Source organism: Platichthys flesus, chromosome 2 (assembly GCF_949316205.1).
Source record: "Platichthys flesus chromosome 2, fPlaFle2.1, whole genome shotgun sequence".
Taxonomy (NCBI): Eukaryota; Metazoa; Chordata; class Actinopteri; order Pleuronectiformes; family Pleuronectidae; genus Platichthys; species Platichthys flesus.
Window position 1 is genome coordinate 20,410,302 of NC_084946.1, and position 13,794 is coordinate 20,424,095.

At 42.5% G+C, this 13,794-nt stretch overlaps 2 protein-coding genes across 5 annotated transcripts; one reads left to right on the forward strand and one right to left on the reverse strand.

Moving 5' to 3' along the window:
* Positions 1-830: 830 nt before the first annotated feature.
* Positions 831-5,028, forward strand: LOC133969038 (cell division cycle-associated protein 7-like). 2 transcript variants are annotated; one of them, XM_062405368.1, is made up of 9 exons: positions 831-970; positions 1,050-1,130; positions 1,677-2,042; positions 2,444-2,539; positions 2,622-2,774; positions 3,044-3,187; positions 3,359-3,508; positions 4,449-4,585; positions 4,851-5,028. In XM_062405368.1, exons 1-9 carry the CDS (start codon positions 968-970, stop codon positions 4,894-4,896), a joined length of 1,176 nt encoding a protein of 391 aa, XP_062261352.1. In that variant the 5' UTR covers positions 831-967; the 3' UTR covers positions 4,897-5,028. The 2 variants fall into 2 exon arrangements, with proteins under 2 accessions (XP_062261352.1, XP_062261341.1); XM_062405357.1 differs by lacking the exon at positions 831-970 and having other exon boundaries at positions 986-1,130.
* A 282-nt stretch (positions 5,029-5,310) lies between these two features.
* Positions 5,311-13,168, reverse strand: sp1 (sp1 transcription factor). 3 transcript variants are annotated; one of them, XM_062405304.1, is made up of 6 exons: positions 13,089-13,168; positions 12,401-12,474; positions 9,801-11,205; positions 8,614-8,755; positions 8,251-8,441; positions 5,311-6,976 (listed from the first exon to the last, which is right to left on the reverse strand). In XM_062405304.1, the coding sequence occupies exons 1-6, from the start codon at positions 13,093-13,095 to the stop codon at positions 6,669-6,671; spliced, it is 2,127 nt and encodes a 708-aa protein (XP_062261288.1). In that variant the 5' UTR covers positions 13,096-13,168; the 3' UTR covers positions 5,311-6,668. The 3 variants fall into 3 exon arrangements, with proteins under 3 accessions (XP_062261288.1, XP_062261281.1, XP_062261295.1); XM_062405297.1 differs by having other exon boundaries at positions 8,251-8,444; XM_062405311.1 differs by lacking the exon at positions 13,089-13,168 and adding an exon at positions 13,045-13,063 and having other exon boundaries at positions 8,251-8,444.
* Positions 13,169-13,794: the final 626 nt, after the last annotated feature.

Sequence of the window (13,794 nt, forward strand, 5' to 3'; positions counted from 1 at the left end):
AAGATTTCCACAGTCACCAAAGTGTTTGCTCATTGTGGGAACTGTTGGGTTTACTTAATTCATTTTTTGTCATGGATTTTTGTAAAACATTTAGTAACCTTGTTTAGATAAGTGCTATAATAAAGTTATCAATTATTATTATTATTACTATTATTATTATTATTATTTTCATTGTGATAGGTGCTACTTATGTTAGGAATGGCAATATAAATCAACCTCTAAGGTAAATTAAAGCATAATTTTGGTTAACCAAGTAAAAGCATGCTAAATTGACAGTCAAGAGTTACTAAATCAATATTATCACTTTGAATTACGACTTATTGAGTCATATTTATAAAATTCTAGATAGAAAAAAAGATGTTTAGGCAAAGTTGTGAATTAGTAAGTCAACATTTTATTCTACCCAGTAACATTTTAAAAAGGTTGGTCATATGAGCAGCTGGATGGATCACAAAGTGTTTATTTTCCAAAAGCTGAAACTGAAACCTACAGTAGACTTTAATTCTAGCGCCATCATCAGGTCAAAAGTTTTTTTTTTTTATGCTCAATACTGACATGAGCAGCATCAGCCTCAACTGCTTTAATAAACTCATGTGGTAACGATAAAAATCGTCCTAAAGGGTTACAGCAAAGTTAATATTGAACTAAAATAAACTTCCTGGATATAATAACACACTCTTCAATCCACGTGTTTCCAAAATTAACCTGGAAATAAAATATAATGCGTTTTATTTTGTGCTTTCATATCCTGTCTGTTCGGTGATTCAGCTCGGCCCTGGGGGCATAGGCATAGATATGGGCATAGGTGCCTGGGGGGGCGGAGTTTATAACGACGCAGGCTGATGCGTTTCCCCTGACGCACAAAACAAGCGCGTCCCCTTTTCAATCACATTAATTGGACCGGTACCTGCGTGTGGGCGGGGCTAAAATTCAAAGTTATCTGCTGTTCACGTCGGCCTTGATCAAAATGGTAAAGTATTTTATTTTTACGGGCTACGAATGTCCCAGTGGAGAGAAGCTAACTCCATCTTGTTGACATGTGTCCTCAGGCAGGAGTCTTACCTGCTGTCTTCGTGGAGGACTCGGACAGCGAGGGGACATTTCATGGCTTCTCTGAGACTGAACTCAAGGTACGTTGGTTGTTGGGCGTCGGTCGAGGCCCTCGAGTCCCCAGAGACGACAACAATGCAACAATGAGACGTGTGTACATGTTGAATGGACGTGTAGTGTTGTGTTAAAAGACCAAAATGAAGAATTCTAGTGTTCAGCGTCCTCGTCCAGTCACTGGAATGCAACTGAGGGAGTTTGTTTCCCCCCCTGTCAGAGGTTCCTTTGTTTGTTTGTTTGTAAGCAAGAATTTGCAGAAATATGAAGGATTAATTTTACGGGTCAGAGAAGAACCCACTACATGTTGGTCTGGATTCAGGGATGTTTGATTTTGGAATCTGTCTTTTTAACGTTGTGAGATGGAACTCTTTTTTTTTTTAGTGACATTTTCTCTGATTTCCCAGGATGAAATTCAATCAGTCAATATTGATGAATGTCATATTAATATTTCTTTTTATTTAAATCTCCTGAGTGAAAGCTTTCAAACTCTTCTTATGAGCAGAGAACGACTGCACTACTATTGTTTTATGGCCCAAGCTAAAGTAACGACCACTATTTTTATCCTCCAGAATCTAAGTATTGAAGATGAAGCTCAGCTTGACCTTTCACCCGAGAAGCAGAAGGCCACATCTAAACCACCTGCCTTCAGGCTGAGGGTGGCCCTCCGCTCCACTCCCTCCACCCAGAAGACCACTGATGATGATGATGATGATGGTAAGGAGGAGGAGGCGGAAGAGGAGAAAGAAAAGAGGGGGAAGAAGAAACGGGCAGGAGGAACCGGTCCGGCGTGGAAGAAGAGACGTGTTAAATTCGAAGACGAGGAGACGGCAGTGGCTCGGCCGAAGAGTGTGGAGGCTGACTGTGATTCAGGAGAAGAGGTGTTGGATGTTTTCCTGGCGAAGAGGGAGCAGAACATCAAGGCCAACAAAGCAATGGTGAACCAGAAACACCCAACTACACACAGTACTCACTGTACATTCATTACATTTCGCTACACAGAGACAACTATTACTCACTCAGCTCCTTTGCTTGAGAAAGTTTTGCTTCCGTCCCTTAAGTGACTTAAGATTTGACTTGACAATATGAATACTAGATGATGAGTTGAATATATCTCCGGTGGTTCATAACTTCACTTGCTTTTTACCTTTTGACATAAAGTGAATCTATAAAGACTGCTGTGGAGAGCTAAGAGTTCAAATCAGGGCATTGGAGACTTCAGGAAATTGTGATATAGCTGTAATGCAAGATTTTTTTTCGTTTCAAGTTCTCTGAAGTTAGTTCTTCTCCAGTGACTCGTGTTGTTTGTGTCTTTAATGCTGTTGTTGTTTTCTGACAGCTGGCTCAGCTGATGGCGGACCTGCACAAAATGCCAGGGGTCGGAGGGCTTCTGACAAAACAAGTCAGCAAGCAGAAGACGAAAGAGAGAAGCTCTGTGAGTGGAATCAGGTCAAATCCTTCTCGTTCTCCTCCTAGTCAATGAACGTGTAGTGATTCTTATCGGACCTTCCCCGCAGCGCCCACCACGCTCTGGTGCAGCTGGACCGGAGTCCAGGAGGAACCCGGACCGGGCGTCCCGCAGACGGACCCGCTCGATGGGGGTGAAGGAGGAATCTTCAGCCCCTAAGGAGGAAGAACTTGAGCTCAGCTTGGAGGAGGAGCTGCTGGAGGTGGGTCCTGCTGTTTATCAAGGACCTGATACACATTTAGTTTGGTGGATAAGGACCCCTTCGGCACTCTGTGTCCAAAATGTTGACAGGTTTATTAAAGATACAACAATAAAAATTAAACTTTTTTTTTATTTTTTCATCGAGCTTTGAAAACTGATCTCTGAAAACTGAACTACGATGTGTTGTATCATTGTGTTGATTGTATATCGTCAGTTTCTGTGTAAAACTTTGAGTTAAACTAATAAGAAAAACATTCCTATTTGTTCCAGGTTCGCCGAGCCCCTCAGCGGCGTGGCACCCCGCGGCCCAGCCAGTCCAAACCTCATCTCATCCGTCCTGTGGAGGACATCACAGAGGACGAGCTCCTGCTGGTCGCGGACAACATGACCGTGAAAGTTTACAACAGCGTCTCAGTGAGTTCATAGCCCCACTCCAGCTGCAGTGTGATATGCTGTAGTGATCTGTTCCTTTTAAGGTAAATCCCTGTGGCAGCTGCTCGGTGGCACTGACTCTCCCTTGATGAGTCTGTAGCAGCACCCGTAGCAGCACACCTCTGTTGTTGACGTCTCTCTTTGTGTTGTCAGGGCTCCACGTGTCATCAGTGCCGTCAGAAAACCACCGACACCAAGACGTGTTGTCGCGATGAAGGCTGCCGGGGGATCCACGGTCAGTTCTGTGGGCCGTGCCTGAGGAACAGATACGGAGAGGACGTCAGGAAGGCGCTGCTGGATCCGGTCAGGCTGCTCGTACACCAGCACACACGCACACACACACCCTACACACATGCGGATCTACTCGTTGTGTTTGTATTTACACTTGATACGTGTGAAGATTTTCACAGTTTATCAACAAAGTGATTGGAGAGATTTTAGGGGATCAGGTTACAATTGATCTTTATTTAAAGGTCAGATAAAAACATGTAATAATGTCCTCAGTTCACTTCTTCTATTCATGCAGTTTGAGACTTGGGTCTTATGGGATCCAAACTTATTTAGCAAATGAAGTTACCAAATAAAATTTTCTTTAGAATGTATTAAAAATGTAGATTTATTAACAAATGTTGTGAATATCTTTTCTTATCTGTTGGCAGTAAGATGAGATATTAAGTCACAAACCTTTTAACTTAACAAATACTATTTTCTGAAATTTAATTGGTAAATCATCCAACAATTCTCTGCCTCATTTAAGTGAATGCCTGTCTGGATTATGATACAAGCAGCCCCTGAGCATATGTATAAGTACAAGTCCCCTTCTAAATAGGAAACCCTTCTTCTTCAAGGTGCATTAGCGCCACCTACTGTCGGGGCACAGTTCTGGGAGATACACCCAAACTGACAGTTGTCTTTTATGGTCACTGTACAACTCCCTGTGGTCATTGTGTGTCTCTTTGAGGTAGTTTTGTGTTTGATTACTTTTTAAATGAGCTCTATAACTTTTAAACAACAAATTCACTCCATACAGACTCAGTAATCTACACATGGGTCCAGGCCTGTCGTACAGATGGGAGGTACTAAGACGTGTTTAAAAATTTAAATTTTCCTTGTACATATGTTATACTCTTATTGTTTTTCATTCACTAACCAATGTGAAAAACGTATAGAATGACCCTTTTTCTGTATTAATTTTGAACTCTACAGAAACACCCAATGTAACCATGTGGTCTTTTCCTTTCAGGAGTGGAAGTGCCCCCCCTGTCGAGGTATTTGCAACTGCAGCTTCTGCCGTCAGCGTGACGGCCGCTGCCCGACGGGCATCCTGTTCCCACTCGCTCAATATCACGGCTTCTCTGATGTCCACTCCTACCTCAGCAGGTAGAGTCCTGTGAACATTTAATCCATCATGTAAAGTGTTCAGATTTCAACAGGAACGTGGAATCTGAATTCCTGCCATTTAAAATATCTAATATGTCCAGGTGTTAGAAAGTAAGACCACTATGTCCCAGCAGAAAGGATGTTGTAGTGCTGTCATACTCTCATTCACTCCTGGGATTGGACTTTATAATGAGCTGTATCAGATTCCTGGCTTAAACAGGGCTTTAGTTTTAGAATGTGACATTTGTGATCTCTCTCCTTACAGCCTACGCAGCAAACTCAAGAGTGAGGATGACGACGTGGAGACGTGATCTTTATCAAACATGGATCAACTGTTCAAAATGTTTTTATCTCCATTTTAAGGTTTGAGTCTTTGTCTGAGTTCTATCGAAACAAAGACAACATGTGGTTTTAAACAAATAAAGTATATTTTAGTAAACTCATTGCCAACTGGTCTCAATCTGACAAATGACATAGCAATGAATCAAAATAAATTCATAATTTTAATCCAGCAGGCATTTGCAGTAGTTGTATACACAAAATATAAAATCCCTTATTTAAACGGGGGCAACAAAAGAAGTAAGAGCACTTGTTTGATGAACAGAGTCGATCTCAAAGGATAGTTTTAAACATTCTATAAAAGTTACAAATTTGTTAAGTCAAATCAAGCAGAATCTTGAAGCAAGAAATGGAAAAGATGATGCAACCAATTGGTCACCTTAATATATTTTGCAACTTATTTATTTGAACAACAACAAAAGGGATGTGTGTCCGAGGTTTGCCTCAAGCTGGACCTTTTCCAGTTCCACAACTTCAACATGCATACCACAAGTAAAAATTATTAGAGTGTTTGCGGACTAAAGAAAGATTTCCTAGTTTTTCATTTTTATAAAACGCATATGAACCTTTGGTTTTGAGCTTAACAATGTTTATGCTGTCTGGACATGACTACAAAATACTTAACTATGACCAGAAATCCCTAAACAATAAATGGTTATTCACAGAAACAGAAAACAGACATGTCGCGGAGGATGAGTAGACCACAGAAAAAAAGAGAAGTACTAGGAAGATCTGGACTGTATAGAACACATCATTCTATGACAGAAAGGCTCTCAAGTTAACACATTTCATCTACACAAATATATATATATATAAAAGTAATAACATAAGATTAAGATTGATTGTGCATGAGGTTCATACAACTGAAAGGCATTCTCTTGCAATCATGTAAGATGATCCAACCTATGCTATTGAGTTTTGCAGCCTTTACCAAAAACAAAAGAAAAATTATATATTTATATATATGTACACATAAAAAAAAAAAATCCAAATGTTTTTGCCATGATAAACATATCAGGGCATGATGGCTTAAATTTGTGTACCTACACAAGAGGTTTAAGAGTTACTCAGGATTTCTTTGCACTGACACATCCACCTTCTTTTGGCTCTGACCTGGTCGTGACCAAGTGTTCCCACCTTCTACTCAACATCCACCCTAAAACACTGGGCGTATTATTCCTATGGTACTGGGGTGGCTGGTTTGCAAACACATCCAGCTCTCCCCCCAAAAAAAATGAAATCTGACAAGCAAATATTCCTTGCTGCAGATCATTAAAATCTGTTTTAAGGGGAAGGGAAGCATTAAGCGTTATGGGCTGATGAGGGCCGATCTGCAATTTGAGAGTACAGACCTGTGGTGAATCTCACAGCCCAGGACACAAGTGTGAGAATGTGGCTTAGTAGTGTCATCTCTCCTGAAGAAGCTTGTAGAGAGAGAGAATACTACTTGCTACCAATTCAACATCAAATGTGCTGTCTGTGTTGTTTTGTTCCAATCCCACGATCGAGTTGGATTGGCTCTTTGAACCATTTCAACTCATCTCATCCACCTCTGACTCTTAAATGCGACTGGTTTCTAACCACATGATGGAAACACGTTCCTGCCCCAGTTTTTAAATAGTGTCTGTTGTGTTGCATCAGAAGCCTTTGAAAGGATTTGCATGAACAGTCAGATGTGCCCTTTTCAACCCCAAGTGTCTGTTAGCATCATCTTCGAGGCCATCGTCCGGCTCCTCCACCGCCATTAGAAGCTGTTGCCATTGATCTGGTGGAGGTCCACCTGCATCATGTTGATTCCGCTGCTGGCCAATCGAGCTATGCTCTCTGCAGATAAGGTTTCCATGGTGACAATGGTGTGCTGGTCGTTTGCCGACACTGCTCCGGAGCCGGCTTCTGTTCCCGCCGCAGGGGAACCGGCGTCTGCTGACAGCGAGGAGTTGCTGGTGGTGGCGACAACTGCCTTCTTGTTCAAATGGGTCTTGATGTGCTTTGAGAGGTGATCGCTGCGCATGAAGCGTTTGGGACACTCCGAGCAAATAAACTTTTTCTCACCTGAAAAGGAGGGAGAAACAAAAGTCAGATTAAGATAACAGCAGCTAGCGTTGGCTCAGCCTTTGACAGACCTGGTGTTACACCAATTAAAATGTTCCATTAATGAAGAAGTAGTTAACTGCGCTGCACTTTAAAAAAATTAACATTATGTAAGGGTGATTGATAAATTCAAAGAAAGGGTTGGGTACTGAGAACTGGCCCTGGTTCAAAGACACACATTTAAGTGCCTCAACTCAGAGCCCAAGTTCTCTATTGACATGTAGTGTGGCTGTATTTCACGGGAAAGAATCCCAACGCGGGGATTTGCAGCAAATGTTTGAAAACTGTTCCATATAAAAAAAGGACAAATTTTACAAACTTAATGAAGCACCTGGCGAAAAAGAGGATACATGTGAAAACAGAAAGGATGCTCCAGGTTTGATAGTTTGCATGAGCCCATTCCGAGCACATCAGGCAGCAGTGTGGGCGTCCCTGGCCCCGGCAGTGGGGAGACAAAAGTTGGGAACTCAGAGTATTTTGCTTTATAAACCACTGAAACTGTTATTTAGTGTTCAATTATAGTAGATGGATTATTATGTGAATTTGTTAATAGCTTAGAACTTATTTATATTTGTATATTTAAAATTAGTGTAGTTTAAACTGTTTACAAACTACAATTTGCCAGAACAAAAAAGAAAAACGTTCTTATGGTCAACCATTGTTTTGGATGTAAAAATTGGTTCTGTCACTGTTTACACACCTGTAACCTTTTAAAAAGGTTCATTGTGTACGATTTAGGTGAAAGGGATCTTTTGGCAGAAATTGAACATAAAATAATCCTGGTGACGTTTCCACTAGTGTGTGATCATCTAAAGTGTATGAATTGTTGTTGTCTTTACCCTAGAACAGGCCATTTATATCTGAATACTTTATGTTTACTTTGGGAGACTGCCACGTTTTTTAACATTAGTCCCAAATGGAAAAACTAAACACCTTTTGAGATTTAATGCCAACTGAAAGCTACCATAGGTTCCCTCTCATGTTTGGAAGGAGAGGGTGAGGTGAGGGGTATTCAACTTCACAATTAGATGTCTCAAAAGATCACAATCAACCTTTAAAAGTTATCAATTTAGAAACTGGTATCAGATGACCCAACAATACCCGACCCTACTTGTAGTTGTTACCTACACTAATAATAGCTCTACTCTATACAACTTTCCCAGTAAGCAATGACAGTTGCAAAGCTCTAGAATTATTTAAAAATACATACAACATAAATAAAGTCCTCCTCGTACCTGTGTGTGTTCTCTTGTGACGCTGAAGCTCATCTGAACGTGTGAATCGTTTTCCGCAGAACGACCAGCCGCAGACGAATGGTCGTTCTCCTGTGTGCCAGCGGAGGTGGGCCCTCAGGTGGGACGTCTTGCCGTAGATCTTCCCGCAGCCACCGATGTGACAAATGTGCTGTTTCTTTTTAGTTGGGTCCCTGCTTGGTGTCAGAATCATACATCAAAGTTAGACTGTGATCTTTCCCTGTGATAAAGCCATGTGCAATCAAATCAGGTGAAATGAAAATGCTGCATTTTTCCAGTAAATATTATCAACTAACTCAAATGACTATGCATAACAAGCATTGATAATATGGCTCTGTGACATACCTTCCTTCCCCGTCCTTGCAGAAGGGGCAGGTACAGGCTTCCCTTCTGTTACGTCGTCCTTGAGGTTGAGGGCTTATATCCTCATCATCCATAGCTGTGCTATCATCCAAACTGTCTCCGCCCGCCTGCAACGCCTGATCTCCTACAGTGATGGGAATATCAAAGTGAAAGATAATTATCAGAATGTACTAACAATATTTAAGGTTTATACACGTTTTATTTAAAATGTTCAAAACACGTTAATCTAGGGTTCCACAAGGAAGATCAAGACCACAGCTTGCTTGTATTTAAGAACCTATTAACATGTGAAAACAGTCAAATGCTTTAATACCTTTAATTTCTGACCTTGTGTTAGCAGCATAACTATAAGTTTCTTAGCCTCAACTGTACTTTGCCTGATGTTCGCAACTTAAGGATCTTAGTCACTAAGTCATTACCAGTAACAACAGTGAGGAAAATGGCTCATTACTTTCATACAATTACTCATTACAGGGTATTAATACATTTGTTCAACGTTGCTCAAGTGTCAACTGAACAGTACTCCAAGGTGTAAGAAATTATAAGAAGATAAACTAAAAAAAAAAAAGAGTAAAAAACAAGGTTTGACTTCCTGCATAAAAACTGGTAAGATGTACACTTTGAGTTTAGTAATACATGAATATACAGTCAAATTTAAGATAGCCTGAGCCCTCAGGACTGATGGGAGGAACTGCCAATGAATGAAATAAAGAAGGGTTCGGACGTGATAAAGGTTCCTAAAAGACAAGGAAGACGTGTTGGCTTTACTTTACTCAGAACTATACTGTGAACAACATCTGATGAGAGGCCAAGTAAAGAAGAAGAAAAAACATTCAAACATGCACACAGACACATGCAGTGCAATGAACAGCTTAGGGAAAGTCCAGACCAGCTAAGCTGGTTGAACCAGTATCTTGAAAACAAATAGTTCACACAAAGAGCAAAGAGATCCAAACCAGAGATTCAAGATAGCTTGGATTTCAGAGCAAAAAGTCCTTGGGAAACTTTAATAGATGAACCAAACCCTCTCGTCTTAAATAAGAAAAAATGAAACAAGAAGATCTAAGCCTCTGTTATTTCCATCCCAAAAAATTACGCAAAGATTTTTTAAATGTTTAACATCATTTATAATTTTTACACCAAATATGGATTATTCCTGGTTCACTGACCTGCTGAGCTGGCGATGGTGATGGGAACACCCTGCAGCTGGTGCATCTGCAGCCCAGAGCCTCCGAGTGTGTTTAGATTTATGGTCTGGATGCCTGGGATCTGCACTGTGTTGACGGACACCCCTCCAGCTCCACCAGATCCCTGAGTGTGACCGAGCTGAGGGAGAGACTGCATTGGGGCCAGTGTGATCTGTGCTCCGGCTGGACTCTGGATCTGAATGGTCTGCCAGCTCACCTGGCCGTTTGGGCCCACGGTGCGCAGGAGGATGGGGCCTGTGTTTGGCATAATTTGAAGATTTTGAAGCCCTTCCTGGCTGAGCGTCGGAGCAGCAAATACCTGACCGCCTGCTGTTGTGAGAGCACCAGCCTGGATGGTCTGGAGTTGAGTTCCACCTTGGAGAACATGCTGAGGCTGGAGAAGGATCTGCTGTGGCTGCTGCCCATCTCTGTTGTCCGGTTGTATCGGCACACCCAGAGATGCTGTGTTATGCTGGTACGTCCCCGTCACGACTCCATTGCTGTTGTGCGTTTGAGTCATTCCATAAGACGAGGTCTGTGCGTTGACAGTAGTCGCACTTGTCATGTAACTTACACCACTGTTGGTAGACACGGGCTGTTGTGACTGCTGTTGTACAAGCTGGCCTCCCCCTGTATCCCCTCCACCATTAGCATCCCCCCCTGCACTTGCTCCAGTACTGACAGGCAACAAAGTGATGTTTCCATTCAGTGACACAGGCATATTTGCCAGAAACTGGGGCTGGTTTTGTAACACGCCATTACCTAAGCTAATATTTTGTATGGGGATGGCTCCCTGTAGGAGACCGGGCATTGTTATGATGTTTCCTCCTGCTCCAACTCTGTTGGATGTGGTTATGATCTGCTGGCCATTTGGAGAGGACACTATCTGAAACTGTTGCCCATGTCCACCTGCAGATACTCCAGAGTCCTGCTGAGCATGTGCAAACTGCAGGGCCTGGCCATCTGCAGTCTGAAACTGGGGAATCACTTGGTACTGGATGTTGGGCATCACACCAGATAAGGTGGTGAGCAACTGCTGACCCTGCATTGATGGAGCCTGAGCAAGTACATATTGCTGTGGCTGCTGCTGCTGCTGTCCCTGAGTGCATACAGCAGCCACTGATTGTGACAGCACCTGTCTGCTCTTGCAATCTGTCATCACTACTTGAGTGTCGGTGACCGTGTTGGTGCCTGAGGATGTTTGCACACTGAGAGGGACAACCTGCCAGCCGTTGGCACTGGAGGTGAAAACACCCTGGTTGAGGTCCAGCTGTTGCTGCTGGTTTTGTTGTTGTTGGTGGTCGTTGGGCGAATCGTTCTCTCCTGGGGTGTCAATTCGACTGCATGTGGCTGCCAACAAGGCCAGCGGAGACGGCTGCTGTGAGTCCTAGACAATAAATGAAAGGAAAAGACAATATAAAAAAAAAAAACACTTTACTGGAGGCGATGAGGTCAGATACCTGTTAATAAACCATGTGTCTTCAGCAGCAGGGATTTATATGCCATGTTCTCTGATCCAGACATCAACCCTCACCTGAATGATCCGTGTATTTTCCCTGTTGTTGTGAATGTGTCTGACCCAGGCCCTGACTCCTGTGTACTTCCTACTTCAACTCTGGACAAAGTCCTAATGCTGTAGTAGGAACCATATGTATAAATGGCTGTCAAATATTCATATTCTGGTTTACACTTACCAAAGTGGTTCAAATCTGTATTCTAAAGAATATAAAAGATACTAATTTAGACGTGTTAACTACCATCTATGAAACATAAGAGACATAAACTACTAAAATAAAATATAACTGGGCTAAATAAGGAGAGATAAGACAATTTATGAAAAAAATTAAAAAGCAAGGACAGTTACAGTAACGTAGACATGAATGAAAAAGTGCCTAATGAAACCAGGAGAAGACATAAAAGGGTTTTGGGAATTTAATCAGCTTTGAGCTGATGGTTCTGAATAAATTAGATAATGACACACTCCATTAATTTGTAAAATGCAAGTCATGTGACATGTTGAGAGTGTGTTATAATGCAAAGCTCCTGGCTTCCTATTAGTAATGATGTTATCAATAACAAATAAAGCCACTATTTCCATCAGGCCATTCATCCACAGTTAGCGGGGCTTGAGTGTGGAGCCCAGGGGGCGGCAGGGTAGGAGAGTGCGGGAGGGAGGGACCGCATCTTTCCCCGGAGCAGCGGCGGGCTCGGCTTCCCCTCCCCCCAAACCCACCCATCTCCCTCCCACACTTTATTCTTGCCCTATAAACTGACACAGTCCGCTAGCCACCCCCTCCAAAGCCAGCCAAATGGGCCGAGCGAGCCGCACACTCCGTGCCGGGGTTTGACGGGAACACCCCGTGTGGGCGAAATTTACCTGCCCATTCCCCACCCCGGTGACATGTGCTCCGGCGAGAAAAATCAACAACCCGATCCCAGATGACTTAGAGCCCATCGAGCAGCGATAGGTAGCGGGTTGAGAGGGAGTATGACCGGGGAGGATCACAAGACGGATCATCTGATTTGGCAATACAAAAAATAAATGAAACAAGACACACAACAGACGAGAGGAGTGGACCTACTTGAGAGTTTGTGTTTCGCTTTTGACTGAAGCCTCCACCGCTCCCCACAGCGGCCATTTCACCCTGCTGCTGATCTGCGGAAGAAGAGTTTGTGAGATCAGTCCTCAGCGAAGTGGATCTGAACTAACAGACCGTGACACCGAGTTAATGTTGCATCCAGGAGGGGAAACCCCCCCGCACACACAGCACCAGCATCGGCCTCGGTGAATTAACCGAACTTCCGTGTAGTTAACGCGCAGAAATCCCGCAAGGAAATCCATGCCACAAGTGCTCGGAAGGGCCAGCTAGCCTGTTAGCTAAGCTAGCGTGAAGTCACCACAACAAGTAGCACTGGAGAAAAGTGCTAAGCACTAGCTAAAGAGTTTCACCTGCGCCATTAAATGCATCTACTCGGCGAGCTGGGGGGAATTAGACGAAGTTAAACTGCGGTGTAAACTGGCCGTGTCACCGCCCAGCAGAAGTTAGGTTGACGTTAGCCTGCTTCACTACATGTAGTTGGCTAAGTACCGACAATTAGCAGATAAGTAGCTGGTACTTTCAAACTGCTTCGGACGCTAGCTAGAAAACGTGAAAACGTCGCAATTACGACAGTGGGAGAAAGTTAACGCGCTGAACTCGGATTTGTCCTCGAAGCGTGAAGTTACCGTTGGGTTCGCGACGCGCCGCCGACTTTGAAAAGTTCACTTACTGCTCATAATTTGAAGACGGGAGGAGTTTCTCTGCGCTTTTCTCGGGTTGACAACTTTTCGCAACTTCACACTAACTTGACTGACCGCCCGCTATGAAGGAGACAAACACGGGGCGTGCGATTTATGCACCCGCGCGGCCCGCCAACTCCGCACCGCACGAACCTGGATATTTCATTCAAATGACACTGAAAACGTTGATAGTATAAGATTTACAAATGAAAAATCAATCATCCACTAAGTTTCCACAGCATCTTATATTCCTCACCAGCGGATTAAATGTTATATTGTAATTATGTAAGGATGCACTGAATTAGGTCATAAGTTAAATATTAAAGAGCTTGCTTTACATTCACACTAATTAGGAAAAGTCTAAATTAATTTGTTTATTTAACATTTTTAACAATTCTCATAGATCTCAATTTGACGTTAATACAAGGAACTGGCCGAATACCATACTCTAAACTCATGTAATTATTCGTTTTATTCTGAAATTTGATAAACAATCTAATCATAGTAGATTGTAAATTAATCATATTTGGAATTTAAATTATTAGAATTAACTGATTATAATTATTTCCTCAAACGTCCTGTTTTGTCCAACAGTCAAAAACAATCCTTAGAAGTAAAAGTATTCAATAGTCAAAGTAGTGGATTGTTTTTTTCTCATGTTGACTATTACACTTGAGCTTATTTGTTCAAAGGTGA

Coding starts and splice junctions, on each gene's coding strand:
- LOC133969038 (XM_062405357.1), top strand. CDS start 1,038: ATGTGTCCTCAGGCAGGAGTCTTACCTGCTGTCTTCGTGGAGGACTCG. Junction 2,775..3,043: donor TGGAGGAGGAGCTGCTGGAG/GTGGGTCCTGCT, acceptor TATTTGTTCCAG/GTTCGCCGAGCCCCTCAGCG. Junction 3,188..3,358: donor AAGTTTACAACAGCGTCTCA/GTGAGTTCATAG, acceptor TTGTGTTGTCAG/GGCTCCACGTGTCATCAGTG.
- sp1 (XM_062405297.1), bottom strand. Junction 11,206..12,400: donor AGCGAAACACAAACTCTCAA/GTAGGTCCACTC, acceptor TTTATTGTCTAG/GACTCACAGCAGCCGTCTCC. Junction 6,977..8,250: donor TCACAAGAGAACACACACAG/GTACGAGGAGGA, acceptor CCTCCTTTTCAG/GTGAGAAAAAGTTTATTTGC.